The sequence below is a fragment of the Gossypium arboreum genome, chromosome 3 (assembly GCF_025698485.1).
Source record: "Gossypium arboreum isolate Shixiya-1 chromosome 3, ASM2569848v2, whole genome shotgun sequence".
Classification (NCBI taxonomy): domain Eukaryota; kingdom Viridiplantae; phylum Streptophyta; class Magnoliopsida; order Malvales; family Malvaceae; genus Gossypium; species Gossypium arboreum.
This window is the reverse complement of record NC_069072.1, coordinates 130,663,264-130,684,173: the sequence shown is the minus strand read 5'-3', so window position 1 is coordinate 130,684,173 and position 20,910 is coordinate 130,663,264. Positions and strand designations below refer to the sequence as shown.

Here is a 20,910-nt window from a genome sequence, read left to right as displayed (position 1 = left end):
TATAGCTCATATACCTATTTGGCTTCTTCCATATAAAAATAGACTCATCAAGCTTCGATTCCATAATTTATTCATTATTTAATTCCATTTATACTATTTTTAGTGATTTTTCAAATTCACATCACTACTGCTGTCTGAATCTATTTTATGGTAAAAGTTACCTATTTCATGGTTTCCATGGATTAGCTAGTAATTTGGGTATCATCGTGACTCGATCCCATTTCCATTCGGGTATCATAATCGGCTGAAGTAACCCTGAAGGCACTTGATGTTCCGCTTTCACTTGTTGACATATCAAACACTTCGAAACAAAGTCAGAAATTTCTCGTTTTATACCAGGCCACCAAAACTGACGTTTCAGATCGTTGTACATTTTCGTACTACCCGGGTGGATTGACATGCGGCTACTATGAGCCTCGCTTAAAATCAAAGAAATAAGTTCTGAATTTCTTGGAACACACAGTCAAATTTGAACCTCAAACAATCGTCATCATCAATTTTAAACTCTGATTCCACATTTGAAACACATTCAACTCGTCTAGCAACCAATTCATCGTCAACTTTCTGGGATTCACGTAATTGATGAATCAATAATGGTTTGGCCTTTAATTCTGCTACCAACACATTATCGGGTGAAACGGACAGGTGTACATTTATTGCTCGCAAAATAAACAGTGATTTGAGACTTAAGGCATCGGCAACCATGTTAGCCTTTCCCGGGTGATAGTCGATGACAAGCTCATAATCTTTCAACAACTCGAGCCAACGTCTTTGCTGCAGATTCAAATCTCTTTGAGTCATCAAGTATTTGAGGCTTTTATGATCCGAATATATATGACACCTCTCTCCAAACAAGTAGTGTTGCCAAATTTTCAAAGCGAACACAATGGCAGCTAATTCAAGATCATGGGTTGGATAGTTTTTCTCATGTGGTTTCAATTGTCTCGATGCGTAAGCTACTACTCGGCCTTCTTGCATCAACACACAACCCAGCCCAATCAAAGATGCATCACTGTAAATGACAAACTCTTTACCGGATTTAGGCTGTACAAGCACCGGAGCTTCAGTCAAACAAGTTTTCAACTGATCGAAACTTTTCTGACATTTTTCTGACCATTCAAACCTAACATCTTTCTGAAGTAGTCTCGTTATTGGTGTGGCTATCATCGAGAAACCCTTTACAAACCGTCTATAGTAACCAGCAAGCCCCAAAAAGCTTTGAACTTTAGTAACATTTCTCGGGGGTTTCCAATCAAGTATGGCTGAAATTTTGCTCGGCTCAACTCGAATTCTCGATGCAGATACTACATGCCCTAAAAAGCTAACTTCTCTTAACCAGAACTCACATTTACTGAACTTAGCATACAACTGCTTATCCCGTAAATTCTGTAACACTAATCTCAGGTGCTCAGCATGTGCAGTTTCATCATGTGAATAAATCAAGATGTCATCTATAAACATAACTACAAACCGGTCCAAATATCGCCTGAAAATTTGGTTCATCAAATCCATAAATATCATAGGGCATTAGTGAGCCCAAACGGCATCACTAAAAACTCAGAGTGATCAGATCTCGTCCCGAAAGCGCTTTTAGGTATATCCGAGTCTCGAACTCGCAGCTGATAATAACCCGATCTCAAATCTATCTTTGAAAACACTGAGGCTCCCTTCAATTGATCAAACAAATCATCAATACGCGGTAACGGATATTTATTCTTTATTGTCACTTTATTCAACTGACGATAGTCGATGCACAACCTCATGGTTCCATCCTTCTTTTTCACAAACAATACTGGTGCACCCCATGGTGAAAAACTCGGTTGAGCGAAACCTCTATCTGTCAACTCTTGCAACTATGCTTTCAATTCCTTTAATTCGGTTGGTGCCATATGGTACGGCGCTATCGAAATTGGTGTAGTCCCAGGTACAAGTTCGATGCCAAATTCTATTTCTCGAACGGGTGGTAATCCCAGTAACTCCTCAGGAAAAACATCTGGATACTCACGAACCACCGATACTGTTTCAAGTTTCTTTTTCGACTCTTTGTGATCAAGTACGTACGCAAGATATGTTGCACTCCCCTTTCTCATATATCTCTGAGCGGTCATCGAGGATATTATTTCTGGCACTCCGTTCAAGTCAGTAGACTCAACTCGGACTATCTCATTATTTGCACACCTCAAATCAATGGTCTTTCTTTTGCAATTCACCACTGCATCGTGCACGGTCAACCAATCCATACCGTGAATAACATCAAATTCATCAAACGGTAAAAACATCAAATCGGCCGGAAAACAGGAATCTCGGATTATCAGAGGATATTTCTTACACACTTTGTCAACAAGTACATATCGACCCAAGGATTTGACACTGAATTATTTAACTCAAGAGACTCAACTGGTAGAGTCTTATTGGATGCTAAAGTCTCACATACATATGAATGAGTAGAGCCAGGGTCAATCAATGCAATCACATCAGTATTAAAGAGAGTGAAAGTACCAGTGATAACATCAGGGGAGGATGCCTCCTCTCGTGCGCGGATGGCATAAGCTCTAGCAGGAGCTCGAGTCTCAGATTGAACAGCCGTATCAGAAGTCCCTCTCTGACTACCACCCCTACCTCCTGAAATTCTCGGTGGTCTACCTCTAGTCGTTGTTCTACTAGGTCTTGCACCTTGCATCTTATTTTTCTCATCGAGTTCCGTGCAATCTCTAATGAAGTGATCCTTCGAACCGAATCTGTAACAGGCCCTGTTAGTAGACTTACCCCAACATTCACCTACGTGTCGTCTTCCACATTGTGGACATTCAGGTTTTTCTTGGCGATTGTTACCCACACTAGCAACCGAAGTAGCTCGAGAGTCCGTTGATGGTCGCTCTCTAATAGAAACCCCTGCAGTCGTCTTCGATTTATTAGTATCTTCCCTGAACTTCTTTACAGTCGAGAATGAAGTTTTACCCACAATCTTTTACGTAAGTCTCTAGCTTCAAATTCACCTTCTTTTCTCTTTTCCAAGTTCTTCTGCCTTGCAAGCTCGTTCAACTAGTGTTACAAATTCTTTTATCTCTAAAATACCCACTAGTAGCTTTAAATCTTCATTCAATCCTTCTTCGAATCTTTTACACATGGCGACTTCATCAGCTAAACACTCCCGAGCATATCGACTGAGTCTTACAAGCTCACGTTCATATTCAGATACTGTCAAACGACCTTGTTTGAGCTCCAAGAATTCTTTATGCTTTTGATCCATGAATCGTTGACTAATATACTTCTTTCGAAATTCCGTCTGGAAGAAATCCCAAGTAACTCGTTCCTTCGGGACTATAGTAATCAAGGTTCTCCACCAATAGTAGGTCGAGTCTCGTAACAAAGATATGGCACACTTTAAACACTCATCGTGTGCAAGACACTCATCAAAAACCGGATGGTGTTATCAAGCCAAAACTCTACCCTTTCAAAGATCATCAGTAGCTATGGCTCGGAATTCCTCGGCCCCGCACTTCCTAATCAAATCCACAGGAGGTTTACTCGGCCTTACAGGATCAGTATCTGGTGATATTATAGGCACATGAGGTGAATTATTTAAGTTCGAAAATGGTAGAGCAGCCGGGTTAGTTTGGGCATATTGTGCGACCCACTCATTCATCATGGTAAAGAAGGCTTGTTTTGCCCCATCATCTTGATTATTCACGGATGATTGAGGTTCAACAGGCGGTGTCCCTTGCGCAGGAGCAGCCGCTACACTTTCAACGTCATCCGCTAAGGTTCTCTCTAGATTGGGTTCCATTTACTAATCGAAACAATAATTTCAACCGTCAGAAGTCATCACACTATCAAATACTAACATTAAGGCATGTATAGCTAGACTCATACGCTATGGTAGTCCTAGAACTGACTAAACCATAGCTCTGATACCAATAAAATGTAACACCCCGTACCTGAGACATTTGCCGGAGTCAAACACAAGGTGTTAACGGGCTTAATTCATTACTTAAACAGCTCATACAATTCATTTTAAAATTTTCTAGACAAGCTGGCTAATTGCATCACAGTCGCTTTAAAAATCATATCTCGAGTTCCAAAACTCGAAATCCAATTCCGTAAATTTTTCCTGAAACTAGACTCATATATTTATCTATTAAAAATTTTTGTAGAATTTTTGGTCGGGCCAATTAGTACAGTTTATTAGTTAAAGTCTCCCCTGTATCAGGGTTCGACTACTCTGACCTCTATGCATTACGAATTAGATATCTACATGTACAGGGCTTCAATGCCTATTCCGTTTGTCTCTAATAAAACTATACTAAATAATGAATCTGTACATATAAAGCATGACTTCTAATTATTTTTGTAAAATTTATGGTGAATTTCCAAAGTCAGAACAGGGGATCCAGAAATTGCTCTAGCCCTGTTTCACAAAAATTTAAACATCTCATAAAATATAGCTCATATACCTGTTTGGCTTCTTCCATATAAAAATAGACTCATCAAGCTTCGATTCCATAATTTATTCATTATTTAATTCCATTTCTACTATTTTTAGTGATTTTTCAAATTCACATCACTACTGCTGTCTGAATCTATTTTATGGTAAAATTCACCTATTTCATGGTTTCCATGGATTAGCTAGTAATTTGGCATACATAACACCAAATATGATCTTGATTAGCCATTCCAATGGCTAGTCATTACCAAGAATTTCCATATTATTCAATAACCATATCATAAGTGTAACACCAAAAAGGACCAGCCATGGCATACGGCATAATAATCAAATAGACTTAGACTATTACTCACTCAAAACCGAATTATCAAGGCCAAACTTACTGAACCTTATAACTAAGCACCCATAAGGCCAAATCCAAACTTAGCATTTAAACCATATTCGCATGGCTAAAAGTTTACATATTAATGTTTAAACAAAACATAATAGCCTATACATGCCGAAATGTTCTCTTAGACCAACTAAGAAAAGGGTACCAAAAAGTTACAAGCCGGTGTGATGACTTCGACGATGGTCCCGAGCACACAAAATGGGTCAAAGAAACCTAAATAAGTAACAAACAAACACACCAAATGAGTATATAACTCTGTAAGTCATAAGCCTCACATACCGTCCATTTATAAAAGATCATAAGAGAAAGTAAATAATGCAAAATCAGCTACTCCAACCATACCGAACTATGCTATAATTTCTTAGAATTTCGATTCAATCTCATGCCAAGTCCTACAATCAAATCAAATACCAAAGCAACCCAATTGATTTAGACCTGATTCCTCAAAGCATGGAATCATGATGCACTAGATAAATTTATACCTACTCAGCACATGTCTCAAGTTCGATATTTTAGTTACTAGTTCTACCACTTCGTTCTTTCATGCACATTTTATATTATCAACCGAATTTGCACACATAGTGCTCGTCACACTCGCACACATAGTGCCATAGTAAACCGCACACTCATTGCATTGGATTTTCTCTCATGCTTCAACATCCAAATCGGCACACATAGTGCCACTTAATTCCGCACACATAGTGCCATATGTTAACTCATTATGATAAGGCAATTTACTTAATTCAAATAGCACATTGGTCACATTAATAAATAGGAAAATCACTCCAAAAGAATACTCATCAAAAGGAATTCTTTTATGATTCACTAGTATTATTTATATACAAACTAATCAACCTTACAAAAATGCTTAAGGACTTACCTTGTGTTGGGTAAAACGGTTCCAACTCTGGCCTCGGATGTTCTTTGCTTTGCCCTTGCTTGATTCCCCTCCTTTAACTTCTTGAGCTTAATCGAATAAGTTAAACTAGTTTAACCGTCTTGCTAAATATTTATATCAAGATATTAATGATTTCATATCATAAGAAACACATGGTAAATTTTTATCTTTCTACCTTATGCTTTTGAGCCATTCGGCTAATAACCATATAATATCACCTTACTATCAATAATCCAATTACACATACATATATACATATTTGTATATTAGGCAACCACCCTTACTAATTACTCATTTTAGTCGATTTTATAAAATCAAAGGTAATATCACAAATGGGCATACTTATATAGCCGAATGTGCAAAAATTAGATTTAACATCACCTATACACTTAATTAGATGGCCGAATACATATACTATCAATTAATATCATTTTTATTCTTTTAAACACATAGTTTCCTCTCATGAACACTTGACCGAATTTTTCCTAATCTAGCATAGCTTCACATCTATTTGTAACATCATATAAATCCACATATAACTACATTTCTACCTAAATTTTCTTTCACCTTTCTACTATTTCCATTCACAACATCAAAAGCACCATACTCTTAGCATTTACCTCTCCCTAACCGTGTGCCATTTAATTACCTATTTAGGTAGAAAATTAACATATGGGATATAATAAGACATTGGCTACTACTAGATTTTCACAAAAATTTTAACAAAACTAACATGAATCCTACCTTAATCAATCCCCTTAGGATGGCCGAATGTCTTAGAACATTTCTCTCTTCTTTCTCCTAGCTCACGGCACTTGAAAAAGAAAGAGGATGAAGACTTTCTCTTGCTCTCTTATTTTATTCATCTTTCCTTTCTTTAATTTATTTTAACCATTTACTAATAAAAGCATTACATTAAAAATTCAACTTAATGGAAGAACCATCCTTGCTTGGCCGGCCACTACTTGGGTTTTGGGCAATTTGACATGCAAACCCAAGATTTCTCACCTTGTTGTTATTTGATCCTTACAATTTACCTATCATCTTTTCTAAGTTTCTCTACTAAGTCCTTTCAAGAAAATTCACATTCCTAAGAATAAATTAAAACATTAATTTTCCATACACACACTATTACACATCAAATATATGCAATTAAAATTAAAGTAAATTTTTATGACTTGGTTTTGTGGTCCCGAAACCACATTCCGACTAGGGTCAAATTAGGTCTGTCACAAAACTGGGGTAAGTAAAGGTAAAGGTGAGATGGACCACAATGACCAGAAACCGGTAAGTAAAGAATACAAACCTCGTGTGCCATACCCAAACGCGACAAGGAAAGACCGCATAGAAGAACAATTCGGTAAATTCCTTAAATTATTAAAAAAATTACATATTAACTTACCGTTTATTGAAGCTCTTTCGCAGACGCCAAACGTAGTCAAATTCTTAAAGGAGCTTTTAACAAATAAATGAAAGTTGGATGAGGCGTCATATGTGGAGTTGAATGCAGTTTGCTCAGCCATTCTACAGAATAAGCTAGCCAACAAATTGAAAGATCCAGGGAGTTTTACTATTCCTTGTTTAATTGGTAGTTTAGATGTTCATAATGCATTGGCTGACCTAGGGGCAAGCATTAATGTTATGCCTTATAAAATGTTTAAACAGCTAGGTCTTGGGAAACCTAAACAAACTAGGATGAGCATTCAATTGGCTGATAAAACCATTAGATTTCCTAGGAGTATCATTGAAGATATTCTTGTTAAGATCGATAAATTTATATACCGAGTAGACTTTGTTGTTCTAGACATGGAAGAGGATAGTAACACACCTTTAATTTTAGGACGACTTTAATTTTAGGACGACCCTTTTTAGCGACTGTTAGAACTATTATTAATGTTGGTACAGGAGAACTCACACTTCATGTGAGAGACGAAACAATCACCCTTCAAGCTCGTAATTCGAGTAACACATCAAAAATTGAAGGTGGTTGTATAAATCATTCTACTAGTACTGATCATGTGGTGAAACCCTTTGTGTAGGAAATAGTTACGAAGAATGCATATGAGCCGTGTTCAAACAACAACAAAGGACATATCTAAAAAGAACGAAGGCTACAAATCGAGGAGCTAGATGAATAGCGGACACAGAAATCGAGAATACCCAATAAATCGAAACCGAGCTAGGATGAGCTCAATACCTCACCAAATTAACTTAAGGTTGGTGACAAAGTACTACTAGATGCATAAGATCCTCGCATTGCCACTTCTGAACCTAATGAAGAAATTCCTCTTGCGGTACTCAGTATTTTCCCATATGGTACAGTCGAGGTAATTCATCCCAAATTTGGTAATTTTAAGGTAAATAATACTTGTCTTAAACCTTATGTTGATAAAGTTGATAGCAGGGATGAGGAGTGTAAACTCCTCGCACCACCTTGACCATGCAGAAGAGAGGTAAGTCCAGCTTAAGACTATAAATAAGCGCTTCTCGGGAGGCAACTTAAGCACTAACAATAATGACTTATTTAAATTCTAGTTTTTCACATCTAACCTACTAACTGAGTCTTGAAACACAGGGTTTTCCCATCCACACGACTAGGCACACGGGCGTGCCTTAGGCCGTGCGCACACCATAGGAGGAGACACAGCCATGCGATACGGCCGTGTGAAAATAGGGCAAAATTTTTCCCCAACACGGGATGTGATAAGTTGCCACGACCGTGCGATATGGTCGTGGACGAAACTTCCAAAACAACACGAGCGTGAGACACTCTTGTGCCTCGAAACCATGGTTGAAACTGAAAATGTAACACGGGCGTGCGACACACCCGTGCTATCCACCCATGGTCGACACTGTCAAATTGAACACAGGCGTGGACTTATGTACACGGGTGTGGAAGAAGCGAACGAAGCAAGACACGGCCGTGTGCACCCACACGCCCAAGCACCACGGGCGTGGGCCGAATGTCAGACGTGCCCAAATTTAAAAATCGCGAAACAAACTGGAAAAAATTAGGGCACACGGGCATGTCCCACGGCCGTGTGCCCGAAAATCTATATAAACCCCTCACTATTCATCATTGCCCTCCCCAAAAATCCCTAACCCTAGCCACTGCAACTTCACACGCCCTACCCCTAACGCCCGTTTTTTCTTATTCCGTTTGCGTTTGTTTACTCTTTTCTCTTTATTTTCTTCAAATATGTTGCTCATTTCATGATTTCTCTACTCTATTGAACTATTTTGAATGAATATTCATAGTTAGAATATTAAAATACTCATGCTTGTTTTATAAAAAATTTGTTATTTTAGTTACTTAATTATGCTATACTCTTTCATTTTTCCTTATTTCCATGAAATTTATGCTTACCCACATGCATTCATTCTTTATTCCCATAATCCTATAACTTGATATATTTAGTTATTTTAGTTTGTATTATCTAGTACGTAAATCTTATAAAATATTCATATTTAGTCTCGATTTTCTATACTATTCTTGGGGCATATTGGTTTAACTTCGATTTTTCAATGCAGGTACAATGTTGTCCTCATGTGGTAAGAATACCGCTGTTCTCGCCTCGAAGAAGAGGAAATGAGTAGTGTCATCCTCGGGCCTTACCACGGAGATTAAGCACCCGTTCCTCCAGGTTCCCTTGAGACCCTAGGAGGAATTATATCAGATATTACAAGCTCGACCCCTAGGTGTGGGCCACTGCATTGACTGGGCCACACTCGAACAGATTCAATTGGCTGACGAGTTTCGAGCCCTCCTGACGACTGACCGGTGGGGCTCTTTTTTGAGATAGTCAAGCCGACGTATCTCGAGTTCACATTGGAGCGCTGCTCAATGTTCCATCTTCAGACCATCATGACCAACTTCGACGATCCTGAAACGGTCCAGTTCCATCTCGGTGGTCTAGTACGCCAGTTGAGCGTATCTGAATTCGGGATTGCACTAGGGCTGTACACAGAGGAGTTCATGAACGATAATGAACTCAACACCCTCCACCGCATCCACTACTCCCCCTCAAAATGCTGGAGGGACCTCGTCCCTACCTCGGCCACCTACGATCCTAGCCGCTCCAAGGCATCGGCTCTCCCTCTATCTTTGAGGTATCTACACGCTATCTTGGCTCACACTCTGACAGGGAAACGAGAGAGCACCGGTATTGTCACCACCCATGATGCCTATTTCTTATGGAGCATGGCGAACGGGCACGTCCTCGACCTTGCCTACTTCATCACCCTAGCCATTCGCCATCAGACGGAGCGACATAGGAGAGGGGTCATCTATATTGGGCCCTATGTGACTCGACTGGCTCGGCACTTTAGGCTCCTCAACACAGCAGCCTAATCATCCTCCCTCACTCTTATCAGCTAGATGCCCATAGGGCATCTCGAGCATGCTAAGTATGAGGATGATCGAGAAACGATGTGGCACCTATCTCCTCAGTACCGCCTCGTTTAGTACACCGAGGAAGAGGATCCAGAGGACATTACTGATGATGTCCCTCCATGTCATGAGGACCCACTGTCTTAGCCATCACCCCTTCTCGTCCAATTCATGCGGCGGCCTCATACACTGACATCTCTGAGCGTCTTACTCGATTCGAGCAGCAGTGTTTTCAGTGTTTCGATAACATTGATGCTACTCTATAGTAGATTTGTCAGCACTTCCACATCTCATCGCCACCCCCACCTCGCGAACCATCTAGAGATGAAGATGTTTAAAAACTTTTATTTATTATTTTATGTTTTTTCTTTTATTCCATTTTAAGACAAGTTTTTATTTTTCTTTAAGCTTATTTTTAGGTTTTATAATTATTATTTTACAATCTTTAATTTCAGTCATTTCATTACGAGTAATTATTCTTCTTTATATATTTCTTAAAAAGTTCCTAATTCTATCACAGTTATAAAGAGCTCTAAAGCTCACTATTACTTAGGAACTTGAAACTCCACTGGGAAAGGTTCTCCACGACTTCCATGCCCTGCTCGACCACGACCATAGCCACCATGAGATATAATATTCTTTTGGCGCGACATTTGTGGAACCCAACCTCTACCACTACCGGAGTATCCTCCTCCACCCTCATCATTGATTTGACCGATTATTCTCTATAACTCCAATTCAAGGAGTTCATTCATCATTCAGGAAGTTTCACTTCTCTCCCTATCTTATGATTATAAATCTATCTTTGTCAATATATCTATCTTTGTACATTGAGGGCAATATACATCTTAAGTGTGGGCGGTCTTTTATATCATCATTAGAAATCCCTGAATTTTGTCTTATTCTCATGTGAATCACTCATATCACTATTAGAATGAACTTTAATTAATTTATGATTTTTACTGATATGTCTTGAATTAAAACATAGGCATTTATGCATTGATTGTTTAAACTTTAAGACATTAGGGAATCAAGCATGATAAGTTGATTTTTGAAGAATTAAAAACTTTTAGGTTGTTTCCCTAAGTTTAAGTATTATTTTGAGTTGAAATTCACAAGTTTGAACATCAAAAAGCCATATTTTTTGTGAGATCTTGAGCCCTTAGAGCATATTTTATTCCTTTCATGCTCACTTTTATTATGAGTGGGTCAGTATTGAATTGTTATTCTAGAACTTACTTGATTATGCATGTCAAGACTGCACCATTTGATTTGATATGTCAAGATGATAAAGGCAGTTAGGTTTAGCCCACTCACTCCATAAAAGCCTACTTTCATAATTAACCCTTAGTGAACTCCTTTGAGCCTAACAAGTCATTAATTGATTTACCCTCAATATTAACCCATAACCCATTATTGTTGAAATCCCCTAATTTGATCCCTATTTCTGTTGATATTTGATTTGACCTAATTTCTTAGCTATGTTTTGTTCTTCTATGTATTTGATTTGTTCTTAAAAAAATAATAATAATAAATAATAATTCATTACATATTAGTAGTAATTCGTCGTTTTTGAGCTTGAGTGTAAATTTCATATTCTGAGAAGAAGCTCACTTGTATTCAATTGATGACTAGTTATTTTTCTAGCGAGGTAATTTTTCAATTCAATCTCGATTCTAACCTTTTCTTTCAACTTGTGACCACACCCCCTAACCAAACCACGTTACAACCCTCTAAAAAGACCTTTTTGATTGGTGTATCAGCTCAATATATAGTGGTGGAGATCTGATTTTCAAGCAAGCCTATGGTAATAACTTTTCATATTGACTAATGAGTGCTTTTATTGATGTCCTTAAACACCTTGAGTGATTTGAGTGAATCTTTAGTGAGGATGTTAAACTCTGCGATATTTTGATCAAAGGTAATCACTTAGATAAGGGGAAACACCTATGTTTTCGTGATAAAATGCTCAACTTGGAATGTTTGAAACTCTGATGTACTTTTAGTTGAATTTTCAATGTATGAATACTTATGGATTATTTTGAGATATTATTGATAAGGATTATAAATTGAGAAGAATTTATTTTGATTGTGAGTTGAGGATTTTCCTTGAGGACAAGCAAATGCTTAAGTGTGGGGGTATTTGATAAACCGTAAATTATACATATTTTTATCCCATGCTTAGCACATTTATGGATGATTTCTCCTTAGATTTGGTGAATTCGATGCTCCTAATCCTTTAATTTCATGTTTTATACTTAGGAGAGCATAGTAGAGTAAAAAGTGTGAGAAACGGGCCGAAAACCAAGAAAATAGACCCATGTGGGAAATCAACAAGGCCTGGACTTCCTCACACTGGCGTGTCACACGGCCGTGTCCATTTGGTAGGATTGAAGCACGACTTACACGGGTAGACTACACGCCCATGCCTATTCAACAGCCTTGACCACTGGCTAAAGTAATCACACACGGGCGTGTCCCTGCCGAGCTCAAGTATAGTCCTATTCGGAAAAGGCCAATTTTTAGGGCTCTTAGGCAACCAAAAGCCTATTTGAACACCTGAGGAGGCACTTAAGAGGGGGACGTAGAGTAGGAAACAAGGAATTACTCAAGGAAAGCCAATTGATCCATCTTAGAAGCCGGATTCATCATCAAGACTGAAGATCTCCCTTCAAGTTCCTTCAGGAGTTTTGGGTTTTCTTGTGTTTTGTTATCTTTATGCTTTTGAGATGTTTTCGTTCATAAGTATGAACTAAACCCCCTAAACACCTAAGGGGAATGAAATCTAAGACGGATCTTGTTATTATTATCTGAATTGTATGATATATATTTGACTTGTTCTTAATTATGTGTTCTTAATTTTTATTTTGATATTCCAGGATATTGATTCAAGTTAAGCTCTTATTCAGAGGAGAATAGACCTTGTCTAAGAGTAAATTTGTCATAATTAAGCGGAGTTGATTGCACGCCTAGAGATAGGGTGACAAGATTTTACCGGATTAGGTGAAACCTAATAGGGGAATCCATAGATCGAGTTAATGCAATTCTAGGGTGTTAATTAGAAAGAGATTTCAATTATTCAAACTAGGGTTAGACATTATTAGTCTCGAGAGAGATAATAGTATAACTTAGGGATTTCTACGGATCAAGTCAAATGAATAAATCGTCTAATTCAGAGTCAAATAACAAGTGAAGATTAGGTATTGTCCTAATCAATCGAATTTTCCCAAAAGTGTTTTCCCGAATTTTTTTTCTGTGCATTCTTAGTTAGTAATTAGTTTAGATAACCAAACCTCTTAATTTTTAGGCTAGATAATAAAAAGTAAGTAAATACTAGTACTCGTAGTTCCTTTGGGTTCGACAATCCGGTCTTGCTGAACTATACTACTGTTTGATAGGTACACTTGCTTTAATCGTGATAATAAGTTAGTCTCAAGAACGATTCATTTATAAATTTTTAAAACCTGTTACGAATATCACGCATCAGAAACCTATAATAAACAAAAGAGAACCCAATGTATTTACTTTGTTGTGTAAGATATTGATTGAGAATAGAGAGTTCGGCATCTTTTATCGTTCAAGATTTAATATATTAAATTTGAACATTAACAAACTCAAGTTTAAGAAGAAATTTGAAACTAATTCATACATATATTCTTTAAAGATCAACCTGGAATGGTAGAAAATTGTTCGGGAAATTCAAATCCATAAAAATCTTCACTGTCTGGCTATGTCCTTATGTTTTTTGGGTCATTGATATAATGAATTCCTCTAGCTTTGGTATTAAATAATCTTGGCTTATAGAACCCTATTGTTGGGGTTTTGACAGCAACAAAAGAAGAGAACAAGATAGAGAACAAAGGAGCAAGAAGTTTGACATAATTTACTTGCTCACAAACGTGCAGCAATTAAACAATCTGCTTTACACAACTGATATGCTTGCTCATTCAATATGAAAACAATACATTTATAATAAAAATACATCACCAAATATTCAACTAATCCCACTAATCAACATTGGGACTATTAAAACATTGCTTGTACATGTGAATAAGCTGAATTATTAGCTCAATCGTCATCTTAGCCCATCAAAACATCAACAACTAAGTTCAATTTCAACCAAACTAAATTACATTGCAACTAAAACAGAAAATGTGTTAATGCAACATGCGCAATTGCTGCAACATGCATACAAGCCGTATGCACTCAACAAAATCATCATAGTAGCATGCACTTTAACAAAAACATAACAGCAACATGGTTGGCCATTTTCAACACTCCTCCCTGGCCTCCATGCTACAAATACCAATCATTCATCAAGTTTTTATTTAGCTTAGCAGTCCTCAGATGCTTTGTTTCAAGCTGGTTCTACTCAAGCAATTCATTTTCAACTTTGGCCTCATTATCAACCAAATCTAACTTACACACTTGACTATCCCAGTCTTTTGTACCCAAGATTTGTTTATTAAATGGAGTCTTCTCCTCCTTCACAGCCTTGGTTGGCAACTTGCCTCCTTCGAACACATCTTGCCTTGTTCCCTTATTCATTACAATCCTTTTTTTTTCTTACACATACGCCTTCCTGCTGTAGAGTGTCTTCATGCACATATTCCATCAACTCATCTTTTAGCTTATCCCAAGCTTGTTTGGGAGTCTTACAAGGGTAAGATACTGCTACCTTACCTTCAAACTCCTCTTCTTTCAACTTATCCTAAGCTTTTTTGGGAGTCTCATAAAGGTGAGTTGCTGCTACCTTAACAAGCAACCCTCAAAGATGTCAGACTTTGGCAGCTTTTGTCTTTCTTAACAAGCAAGAGAAGCAAAATCAATGGAATTCAAAGGCTTAGGCTTTGATACCATTTGTTAGGGTTTTGACAGCAGTAAAAGAAGAGAACAAGACAGAGAATAAAGGAGCAAGAAGCTTGACATAATTTACTTGCTCACAAACGTGCAGTAAGGAAGCAATCTGCTTTACACAACTGATATGCTTGCTCATTCAATATGAGAACAATACATTTATAATCAAAATACGTCACAAAATATCCAACTAATCTCACTAATCAGTATTGGGACTATTAAAACATTGCTTGTACATATGAATAAACTGACTTATCAGCTCAATCATCACTTAAACCCATCAAAACGTCAACAACTAAGTTCATTTTCAACCAAACTAAATTTCATTGCAACTAAAACAGAAAATATTACTGCAGCATGCACAATTGCTGTAGCATGCATACAAGTTGTATGCACTCAACAAAATCATCATAGCAGCATACACTTCAACAAAAAACATAACAGCAGCATAGTATTTTCAACACCTATTATCCAAACTTTTCATTTTGTATATTGTGTCTACAATCGACACTCAACATGTACTGTAGGAACCTGATAACACAATAGTACAATGAAAGTGCTCAAGATGGTCCAAGTACCCAACACCGAAGTTCAAGAGACTGTATTTGGGACAATTACAGAAAGTCTAAGATTTCACCTTTTGTTTTATCTTACAAGAACATAACCGTGTGAAATTTGGCACATAAATCACTTATCAATTTGAATTTCTGGAACTACGGTGGTTGTAATAACATGTTATGTCAGGATTTCATGTTCATACTTTTCGTGCAACATGTTTTATTTCTAGAAAACTAAGAAACTATCACCGATAATTACTATGTCGCTCTTGACTATTCATTATTCTTGAAGTACCTGTATATAGTGCCTATGCTATCCGAGAATTAGTATAGGGATATAATCCTCATAAAACTCTCTAGATACATGCATAATAAAATTGAACGTAACTGTGTTAGATACATATCTGTGTTTGGAAGTCTGACTAATTTAGAATAATATGTTGATTACAATGTCAAAATAAAAGCTGCAACAATATTATGATAGTCCAAGTACTTGCATCCAAGGTTTTGATATCTTCAAATATTAGTCTATTAGAGTACTAATCTTCTTTTGAGTTCCAATAATATTGCTCTGAAGATTCAATAATTTGTTCATTTATGATAAGCTTGATTGAAGACATAAGTAAGATAAGTACACAAACCAGAATCAATTGAAAAAATAGAGGTAATTTTTTTTATACTAAAGTACACAATTTCACTAAATGGAAAAACATCCCATAAAATATAAAGAAATCACTAAAGGTTCTAAAGGCTTGAAACTCACAACAGCAAAATCTTGAAGCTGACATTATAAATACTACACTTATATATCAGATATATACATCAGCAAACATAAAACATATCCTCTGCAAATTGCAAAGTAATCAAATCCCAATACATTTGAAATCATAGGTGTTTTCACTTATGAATCTGAGGTTATTACAGCAATCCCACCAGCCAAGATGTTTAAGGCTTGCATCCTGGATGGAGACAACCTTATACTGAAGATTGTTCCTCAGGTTTTTAAGAGCGTTGAGTACATTGCAGGCAATGGTGAGCCAGGTAGCATAAAAAAGGTCACTTCATTTATATAACTTTATACTTTGAATCATACACATATGTATATATTAAACCTGAAGGGAAAAGATAAAGTTACGTGTTTTTCTTCATGCAGAAAGCCAATTCAATTACATGAAGCAGAAGGTTGGAGCACTAGACAAAGAAAATTTTTGTATATTTACAGTGTTACCGAAGGAGATGCATTGATGAACAAGCTTGAAAAAATCACGTATGAGACGAAGTTAGAGGCCTCTCCACATGGGGGATCCATATGCAAGACTACTTGCAAGTATTACACCATAGGTGACTTTGAGCTCAAGGAAGAGGGAATCAAAGCAGGCAAAGAAAAGGCATATGGAATATTCAAGGCCATTGAAGCCTACCTCCTTACAAACCCTAATGCCTATTGAAACTATCACAAGATTGAGATTGCATCCACTACACGCAACGAATATCGATCATTTCGCCTTTTTCCTTCTAGTTTTCAGTTTTCCATCATATGACCTTCAGATTGCTAATAAGAGTTCATAGTTTGCCCTGATTACCAGAAAGCTTGGACTGAAAAGTGAAGCATGTAACAAACTGAAGAGCATACAATGTATTTACTGAATCTTGTTGTATCAAGTATCCATTGAGAATAAAGAATAAAGAATTCATCAACTTTCATCTTTCAGTATTTACTAATTATATATTGAACATAACAAACTCAAGTTTAAGAAAAAAAAATGATATAATTCCATTAGCTTTAGCATTGAATATATCTTATAGAACATATTATCCACCTTTAATTATTAGTTGGATAAGTTATATGTAATGGATTGTGTTCTTGGCTTAAACATATATAGTTCATACATTTTCTCTAAATTGGAATAATTTTAGTCATAATTCCATGATCCCAAAATTGCTCCTCTCATAGTGCTAAAATCAAGTATTTAACTACTGCCAGAGGACTTTGGATTAGTATCATCAATAATGTTATCCGGACTTTTCATTTTATATATCTATAGTGGAAACATATCCGTATCCAAAACTCATCAACAAGTCCAGGTAACATAATGAAAGAATTGATAAATCAAAGGTACCCATTGACTGCAGGAACTAATAATTCAATAGGAAAATGGAAGTGCAGAAGAGGTTTAAAGTACCCAACACCGAAATGGGGTTGAAGAGAGTTTTTGGAAAGATTTTACCTTTTGTTCTATCTTAGGATAACATAACCATGTTAAATTTGGTACTTGAAACATTGATCAAACAGAATTTCTATCACTATGGCTGTGGTAATAACATTTTCTTTAAGGATTTCATATTTGTACCACCTTTCTCAAGTCATTTTATTTATTTTTGTTGAAGTTGGCCTGCATGCAGCACATGAAGCAGCCAAGGAGCAGACAATGCCACATAAGTTATGCGGATGAAGTACATGCAGTCCAAGTTATGTGGATGAAGTATGAAGATCAAGCTGCTGTAGTATTTCCAGATAAAGTACATGCAGCTACTGAAGTTAATGCTATTGTTCAATTTCAGTTTCATTTTGTTACTTTAAGTAATATTTTGTAACTTAGTTAAATTAGAATTAAGTAGGTAATGTATTTAATGCATTCGGTGCTGATAAGATTGATAGATCGGCTTACCTAATTGTGCAAGTTGTGATTTGCAAGTTGCAATGTGCAAGTTGTGCAAGTTGTGATTTGGAAGTTTAATGTGCAAGTTGTGCAAGTTGCAATGAAGCTAAAAATAGTAAGTGAAACCTGTCAAAGCTAACCAGCTTATGACTGGTATATGTATTGGCATTATGCCTTCTTTTTAATCAATGAATTTCAACAGAAATCATTTAAGAAAAATACTCTCTCAATTTTTGCTTTCTTTCACCAAGTAAAATTCTGTTTGTTTATCCTGCAAGTATCGAGCCTTTTAAAGCTCAATCTTCCTTCATTCTTTATCCGGATTTATTACGTTGTTGCTCAAATTTTACACTGAGCTTCATACTTCCTCCGGATAAATTGTTCCAAAAACCCAACAATTATGTTACTTTGCTGCAACGTGTTCTATTTTCAAAAACTAACCAACAGTCATCAACAAATACTATGTTGTTCCGACTTCTCTTTTCTTTTTTTCTTAAAGTACCCATATTTGGTAACGGTGTGGAAATATGATCCTGGTAGGCCTTTCAAAAACATGAAAATCATAGTAAAATTTGAACACAGCCATGTTAGATACATATCCATGTCTGGAAAATCGGAGTAATTTAGAATAACCTATTGGTTACAATGTCAAACTAAAAGCTGTAAGAATCAGCTACCAAAAAAAAAAAAAAATTGCTGCAAGAATAATCTAACAGTCCAAGCACTTGCATTCAAGTTTTTGATAATTGATTAAAATATTAGTCTATTAGAGTTCTTTTCCTTTCAATCTTCTTTAGAATTCCAATAATATAGTTCTCAAGATTCATTAACTTGTTCATGTATAGTAAGCTTGATGTTGTATATTGAAGAGATTAGTAATATAAGTACATAAACCAGAATCATTTGAGAAATTGTAGGTGTTTTTCTCATACTGAAGTACAAAATTTCAGTAACTGGCAAAACATTTATCCCATAAAATATAAAGAAATCATCAAAGATTCCAAAGGGCCTAAAACTCACCAACAGCTAAATCTTGAAGCGGACACTATAAATACTTCCCTTATATATCAGATATGTACATCAGCAAACATAAAAAAAAAAAAAATTCCTCTGCAAAGTAATAATCAAATCCCAAATCACTAGAAATCATGGGTGTTTTCACATATGAATCTGAGGTTATTACAGCAATCCCACCAGCCAAGATGTTTAAGGCTTGCATCGTTGATGGTGACACTCTCATTCCCAAGATTGTTCCTCAGGCTTTTAAGACCATTGAGTACATTGAAGGCAATGGTGAGCCTGGTAGCATCAAGAAGGTCACTTTTGGAGAAGGTCAGTTCATTTTTATAACTTTATACTTGGAGTAACATATATGGGTATATATATAATGGTGAAAAATTATGTGTTTTGGACATGAAGGAAGCCAGTTCAATTATATGAAGGAGAAGCTGGAAGCATTAGACAAAGATAAATTAGTGTACAGGTACAGTGTGATTGAAGGGGATGCATTGATGAACAAACTGGAGAAAATCACTTACGAAACCAAGTTGGAGGCATCACCGGGTGGGGGATCCATTTGTAAGACCAGCAGTAAATATTACACCATTGCTGACTTTGAGATCACAGAAGAAGGAATCAAGGCTGGCAAAGAAAAAACCTTGCAAATATTCAAGGCTGTTGAAGCTTATCTCCTGGCAAATCCTGACAAATATTGAAAATATCCCAATATTATGTTTGCAGCCGCTGCAATCAGCATATTAAATGTTTGATTGCATTTATGCTTAATTTTTCCCTTTTGTATGTTTGTGTGTGTTTCACCTTTTAAATTTGCTATTGTTGGTCCAGGCGATATTTAGTTAGCTAAATAACAGGTCAATTTGTCAAGCTTATGTTATCAGTGTTTGCAGAAGTAAATAAATTAAGAAGCTTCAAAGATATTTGGAACAAACTGTAATTGATGCAGGCTATTTATTGCAATTGCTGGTGCATCATCTATTTATCTTCAACTTTCTTCTTTTCAGGATTTACGAAATTGTTGAAAAACTGTAATTCTGTCAATAGGATTTGGAATTTGATTGATCGAATCAGGATTTCTGGTTTGATTATAATAGATCCGTCTATTGACATCTTATCCAATATTTATTCTTTCTTTTGTAATTCAAATTCTAATTTAAATTTATTTAATTGCTTTAAAATTTAATTTGCTTGACTATCCAATTGATTGAATCTTAACTCATATGACACCGATATTATTACACTGATTAAGAACATCTAAGTTCGAGTGCATTTAAACTTTTCTTATTCTATTGGAAGGGATAAAAATAAGCTTAGGATAAATGAGTTGAATAAGTTTATTTTTTAATTAAAAGTTAAAATCAAACAAATTTAATTTTAAATTCAAAATATAAGGTACAAAATTGGTAACATAATTAATCAATTTTATAATTAATTTATTATCATTTCTATTTTAGAAAATATTTTATTATATTTATTAATTAATTCAAGTATTATTGATATAAATTAATTTTAATTGCATATTATATCCAAATTTGACTTTATCTGTTGTAGGCATTAACTGTAAAAGCTACAGATCCAATGACTAATATCACATATATTTGGTAATCCAAATATTATGCATGCAAAATGGATTCTACTATTACAGTGTCAACAGTGAGTTCAAGGTGTGGTGGCCCAAATTCATCGGGTCCAAAAT

General features: G+C 36.1%; 1 protein-coding gene and 1 pseudogene across 1 annotated transcript; both read left to right on the top strand.

Annotated features, from left to right (window-relative positions):
* Positions 1 to 9,598: 9,598 nt before the first annotated feature.
* LOC108477596 (major strawberry allergen Fra a 1.05-like) lies at positions 9,599 to 16,985 on the top strand (annotated as a pseudogene).
* A 2,295-nt stretch (positions 16,986 to 19,280) lies between these two features.
* On the top strand, positions 19,281 to 19,946 carry LOC108475722 (major strawberry allergen Fra a 1.05-like). Its single transcript, XM_017777708.2, has 2 exons — positions 19,281 to 19,529; positions 19,617 to 19,946. The coding sequence occupies exons 1-2, from the start codon at positions 19,346 to 19,348 to the stop codon at positions 19,910 to 19,912; spliced, it is 480 nt and encodes a 159-aa protein (XP_017633197.1). The 5' UTR covers positions 19,281 to 19,345; the 3' UTR covers positions 19,913 to 19,946.
* Positions 19,947 to 20,910: the final 964 nt, after the last annotated feature.

What these genes read in the sequence shown, in the direction of transcription:
- LOC108475722 (XM_017777708.2), top strand. Translation starts at nt 19,346, where the DNA reads ATGGGTGTTTTCACATATGAATCTGAGGTTATTACAGCAATCCCACCA. An exon ending in GAAGGTCACTTTTGGAGAAG is followed by an intron (nt 19,530 to 19,616) that starts GTCAGTTCATTT and finishes TTGGACATGAAG; the next exon opens with GAAGCCAGTTCAATTATATG.